General features: G+C 43.6%; 1 protein-coding gene across 2 annotated transcripts in view; it reads left to right on the forward strand.

Moving 5' to 3' along the window:
- TMEM184A (transmembrane protein 184A) overlaps window positions 1-5,904 on the forward strand; it is a 30,036-nt gene that overhangs the window by 16,967 nt on the left and 7,165 nt on the right. For both annotated transcript variants that reach the window (XM_027875100.1, XM_027875099.1), the window contains exons 4-7: window positions 431-521; window positions 1,485-1,560; window positions 1,660-1,751; window positions 4,156-4,325. In XM_027875100.1, coding sequence (XP_027730901.1) covers window positions 431-521; window positions 1,485-1,560; window positions 1,660-1,751; window positions 4,156-4,325 — 429 coding nt within the window. The remainder of the gene's footprint in view (window positions 1-430; window positions 522-1,484; window positions 1,561-1,659; window positions 1,752-4,155; window positions 4,326-5,904) is intronic.

The raw sequence follows: 5,904 nt of genomic DNA on the forward strand, positions 1-5,904 counted from the left end.
CAGGGTCACACAGGTAGTGCACCTGAGGCTGGATTTGCATTCAGGTCTTTCTGACTCCAAGCCCAAAGCTCTATCTCCACTGAGCCACCTAGCTGCCCTATGGTAAAATAGTTTTCTATTTTAAATAGTCAACTGAAATCTGTTAGGTTGAAGAGAACTCACTGTAGAGAGGCATAGAAAAAAAAAGGAATAAAAGGGAAGGATGGAGAACCCTTAGGATTTCATCTAAAATGGATAATTCTCATCCCATGTGGCAGCATATTAAGAGGAGATGAAGGATTTCTTGTTTGGGGGTACACTTGTCTGTTTCTCAGAACTGAGCCTTCCCGGGTATCCAAGAAGTATGCAAGATAGAAATACAAGATTTTGTAGTTTCTCCCACCAATTGCTTATCTGTTTGTCTTTCTTTCCACCTGTTTGTCCTTGCCAGCATTTGTCATATACAGTTTCCTGAGCCTCTGCTTTGAGTACCTAGGAGGCGAGAGTGCCATCATGGCTGAGATCCGTGGGAAGCCTATCAAGTAAGTCATTAATCAATCAGCAGCAACAAGTATTAAGCACCTACTGTGTACCAGGCACTGGGCTTGCAGAGATAAAAATGAAACAGTTCCTATTCTCAGGCAGCTTTAGCATGGACCCAGATGTCCTGGATCCTGGGAAAAGCAAGCAAATCACGAGCTGAGTCCAAACTAGGAATTTGAACCAAATCAAGCAATGTTTCCAAAAAAATATTTTACTGGTATCTTTTGTTTTTACTTTACCTTCAGTGCTGAATATTTCACTCCCTCCTCCCCCTGTCCAGTAAATTGTCTCTGGTAACAAAGAAAAAAAAAAGAAAAAAATTTTCAACAAAACCAACCAGCATATCAGTCATGTCTGATGGTATATATAATATTCCATATGACCCCTACTTCTGCAGGGAGGAGTGTTAGGCAAGAGGTTTGAAAGAACAGTGCTATCTTTCCTTTTTTGTAGTTCTATTTTTCTTAAGACTTCAAAGAATGTGAAAGCTTGAAGAGGCCTTCAATTTCATTCACTCTAACTCCTTCATTTTATAGAGAAAACAAAGGTTGGGTGTCAAAGCTGAGACTAGAACACAGTTCTCTTGATTCTCAATACAATTATTTCATCATTCTGTCACAGCACTCCCTTAGAACCAGAATCTGGCCCATTTGGGATAGTATATGTGCATTCGAGTTTTATGGGTGAGCGGAGTATGATGGGAGGACACCAGTGTTCCCTTAGCCTAATACTATGAGCGAGAGGCAGAAAGAAAGGGACTGGATTAGATGAATGTGGATGGAGACCACTGAAAGTTTTTGGGATGGAGACCAGTGAACAGTTTCTTGGGTTTGTAGATTTTTGTCTGAGTCTCCCAAGCCACCTGCCCACACTATGCCATACTTTCTATCTTTCCTGATGTGGACCTCCAGCTGCAGCCCCCATGCCCACTCCACTGGGTTTTATTTCACTCTGGTTTCTAGGTCCAACTGTTTCTATGGCACCTGCTGTCTGCAGGGGATGTTCTATTCCATTGGTTTTCTTCGGTTCTGTAAACAGGTGAGTTGTGGGGCCAACCAGGCTTGGTCTGAGGGTATGGGCTGGCCCTCCAGCATCATAGGGCTGGCTTTAGCTGACGTGCCCTCTCTTTTTTCACAGGCCACGCTCCAGTTTTGTATTGTGAAACCCATCATGGCTCTGATCACCATTATCCTGCAGGGGGTTGGCAAATACAATGATGGAGATTTTAAGTAAGAACATGGAAAGTAGAAGCAGGGCGGGAGAGGGCCAAGAGTGCCTAGGTGGTGCCCCAAATTGGGGCTCTGTGTGAGAAGAGAAGGATTGAGGTTGGGGGCCAGGAATGGAGGCACCTATCATTTTAGAATGAGAACTCTTGGGGACTGCCTACGTTAGGAGTGACATTTCATTCAATTAATTGTTGTTGTTGTTCAGTCATTTCAGTCATGTCTGAGTCTTGGTGACTCCATTTGGGATTTTCTTGGCAAAGATACTAGAGTGGTTTGCCATTTCCTTCTCCAGCCCATTTTACAGATAAGGAAACTGAGGCAAACAGAGTTACATGACTTGCCCAGGATCACATATTTAGTGTCTGAATCCACATTTGAACTGAGGTCTTCCTGACTCCAAGCCCAGTGCTCTATCCATTGTGGCACCTAGCTGCCAATTCAATTCATAGGACTACAGATTTAGAACTGGAAGAGATTATCTAATCCAAACCTCTCATTTTACACATGAGAAAACTGAGGCAGAGTGGTTAAGTGACTTACCCAAGGCCACACAGGTAGTAAGTGTCAAAGGAAGGATTTGAATTGATATTCCCTAACTCCAGAATGTATTCTTTCGACCACCCCCTGCTTCCCCAATTCAATTCAATTCGTTTCAATCCAACTAGCAGTATGTGTCCAGTACTGGGGGGATACAAAACCAAAAATTAAACAGTCCCTGCCCTAGAGGAGCATACAGAGGAGACGACATGCACAAATATTGGAAAATATCAACAGGGGAAGTCACCAGAAGCTTAGCAAGGACTTCTTGTAGAAGGTGGGAATCTTTTTTTTTTAAGGCAATTGGGGTTAAGTGATTTACCCAGGGTCACACAGCTAGTAAGTGTCAAGTGTTTGGTCTGAGATCAGATTTGAACTCAGGTCCTCCTGACTACAGGGCCAGTGCTCTATCCACTGTGTCACCTAGCTGCCCCTAGAAGGTAGGAATCTAAGGGGCAGAGGTGATGAGGGTCAGGGCACGTTCTTGGCACAAGAGACAGCCAGGATGAAGGCATGGTGGTAGATAGAATGCTGTGTACGAAGGCCAGCATATCTGGATTGCGGTGTGGTATGAAAAGGAGGGATGTGGAAATAAATCGATGAGCTTGGATGGGGCCAGGCAAGGAAGGGCTTTGAGCTGCCATAGTAAATATGAAGCAGTTTAGGAGGGAAGCATGAAAAACTGAGGAAAGGTATCAGGAAAAGCCTTTTAAGGTGAGGGGAGGAGGTGGCCACTGAGGTATGCCTCAAAAAAACATAGAGGTTCTACACGGCAGAGTTGAGGAATCAAGATAACCTGTTGAAATCAGTGGAGGCAGAGAATAGAAGGCTATGTCAAGAGAATAGCAGAGGGGCAGCTGTGTGGTGCAGTAGATAGAGCACTGGTCCTGGAGTCAGGAGGATCTGAGTTCAAATCCAGCCTCAGACACTTACTAGTTGACCCCGGGCAAGTCACTTAACCCCAACTTCCTCAAAAAAGAGAGAGAATAACAAAAAGGCCATTTTGATTTGAAAGTAGAATATTCAAGGTGATAGTAGTAACGTGAGATCAGGCTGAAGAGAATAGTTGGAGCCAAATTGTGAAGGACTTTGCTTTAAATGCCAGAGGGGATGGTATTTTATCCTAGAGGCAATAGGGAGCCACTGAAACTTCTTGAGAAGGAGGCTACACAATCACGCCTGGACTTTCCGAACACTATTCTAGAAACTCAGGGAAAATATAAAAAGAAAAAGATCTGATCTTCACCCTCAACCAATCAGTCAATAAGCATTTTCAGAATACCTACTATGTGCCAACTTCTGTGCTAAGCACTAGGGATACAAATGCAAAAAATGAGACTTGTTCCTTCCCCTTAGGGAGCTTGTGTTCTAGCCATTGACCTTAAAATATAACAAAGAAGAAAGAAAAGATATACACACAAAGGCAAGTGCACAGATCACACACAAGCATAGCAAGAACATTGGTAAACAGGTACAAATTATTGTAGTGTAAACTGAATACCTCCTTGTGGGGAGGAGGAAGAGTCAGGAGGGAATGAGGTTGGATGGTGCTACCCAGGGATGCTTCCTGGAGAAGGGAGTTCTGAAGGAGGTGAAGATCACTCATTGACAGGGTTGGGAGGGCACAGACGAAGGTGGGGATTTAGTCTCCTGTTAGTACTTCCCCCTCAAGAACTCTATATCCAAACCAAAATGGCCTGGTTGTCTATTCTCTCTGCCTCTGGGACTCTGAACCGGGTAGGAGAACTAGATCTGAGCGGTCAATCCACATTGGGAAGTAGAACTTGAAAGATGGGGATCGCTGGGGATCGTTGGGCAGGAGGAGCTGACGTAGGGGCCCTCTGTGAATGTCCTCTCTCTTTGCCGGTAGTCCCCGCAGTGGCTATCTCTACGTGACCATCGTCTATAACTTCTCGGTGAGCCTGGCCCTCTATGCCCTCTTCCTCTTCTACTTTGCCACCAGTGACCTTCTCCGGCCCTTTGAGCCTGTCCTCAAGTTTCTCACCATCAAAGCTGTCATCTTTCTCTCCTTCTGGCAAGGTAGGTAAGGATGGAGAAAGTGAGGTTGCTAACCTTTCTCCTCTGACCTCTTTACATAGGAAGGGATGGGACCCTGAAGAGAGAGTCACTGGAAAAATGCCTTCTATAGCTATATAAGCCCAGTATATAAGGCCAGGCAGTTGGGGTGGGGATGCCGGGGGAGTTGGAGGGAGATTCCTTTTAGAAGGCAATAGACTTTCTGGAGAAAGAACTGATGGAGTCTGAGTGTAGATTGAAGCATATTTTTTTTCACTTTATCTTTCTGTTTTTTTGTTTTTTTTTTAAGATAGCTAACGTGGAAATATGTTTTGCATGGTTTCATATGTATAATTGATGCTATATTTCTTGCCCTCACAATGGGTGGGGGACAGATGGGAGGAAAGAAGAGAATTCAGAACTCAAAATTTAAAAATGCTAAAAAATAATTAACTAAAAAACAATAAAGAAGGCAATGGACTGTAGTGGAAAGAGCCCTAGTTTTGAAGTCAGAGGTCTCAGCTCTGCTATTTCCTAGTTTTGTGATTTGGAACAAGTCACTTTATTTTTCTGAGCCTCATTTTCTCCATCTGTAAAATGGAGCTATAATGCTTCTACTACCTACCTCACAGGAAAAAATGTGCTATACAAAGCACTACATAAAGATCTATTATTATTTATCTTCATCAACTCTCTCCATTTATGGGTGGAAAAATAAGTCCAGAGAAAAGTGTAGTGATTTAAATGCACAAAGCAACACAGATTGATGCCATGTAGCCACATAAACAAAGATATTTCTTGTCCTTTCCAAAATATGCTCAGATTTCTGCTTTTATCTTATATAAGGAATCAAATTTCCTCTCCAAAGAGAACCCATTTGGGTATGGCTCATTGCCCTATGTATCATCTGAGTTTCAGATATGTGCACAGTACTGTGCTGGTGCAGTGAAGGTAGTAGGGCTCATGGCAAAGGGCAGGAAGTTGTTAGTACATGTTGTCCAGTTTTTAGTCGTATCTGACTCTTTGTGACCCCTTTTGAGGTTTTCTTGGCAGAGATACTTCTACAGTTCATTTTACAGATGAGGAAACTGAGGCAAACGGGCTAAAGTGATTTGCCCAGGGTCACACAGCTAGCAAGTGGCCAGACTTGAACTCAGGAAGATGAGTCTTCCTGCCTCCAGGCCCGACACTCTATGCACTGTGCCTGTGTATGTTAGGACATACAGAGGAGACAAAAGGCACAGACCTTGCCCTCAAGTAGTTTATTATGTCAAGTTCATTGGCGAGTTGAGAAGGCTTCCCAAATGCTCAGGAATGCCACTGTTCCACTGGTGCCCCGTTCCCTTATGAGAGCTGGAATCACCTCTTTCTTTTGCCCTGGTCTTCATACCTGCTAATGACATCTAAGTTCCAGATCAGGGCCTTGGGATAAATGTAAGATTATGGAGAAGAAGATCAACTCTTTGCATTTGTTCAACACACATTTATTGAATGCCTAATGTGAGCAAAGTGCTAAGCTCATTGAAGGAAGATACCAAGATAAAGGAATCCCAAACCATCCCTGCCCTGAAGGAGTTTGTAGTCTTGTAAAGATGAGCAAAAC

The sequence above is a fragment of the Vombatus ursinus genome, unplaced genomic scaffold, assembly GCF_900497805.2.
Source record: "Vombatus ursinus unplaced genomic scaffold, bare-nosed wombat genome assembly UNPS02014807.1, whole genome shotgun sequence".
Classification (NCBI taxonomy): Eukaryota; Metazoa; Chordata; class Mammalia; order Diprotodontia; family Vombatidae; genus Vombatus; species Vombatus ursinus.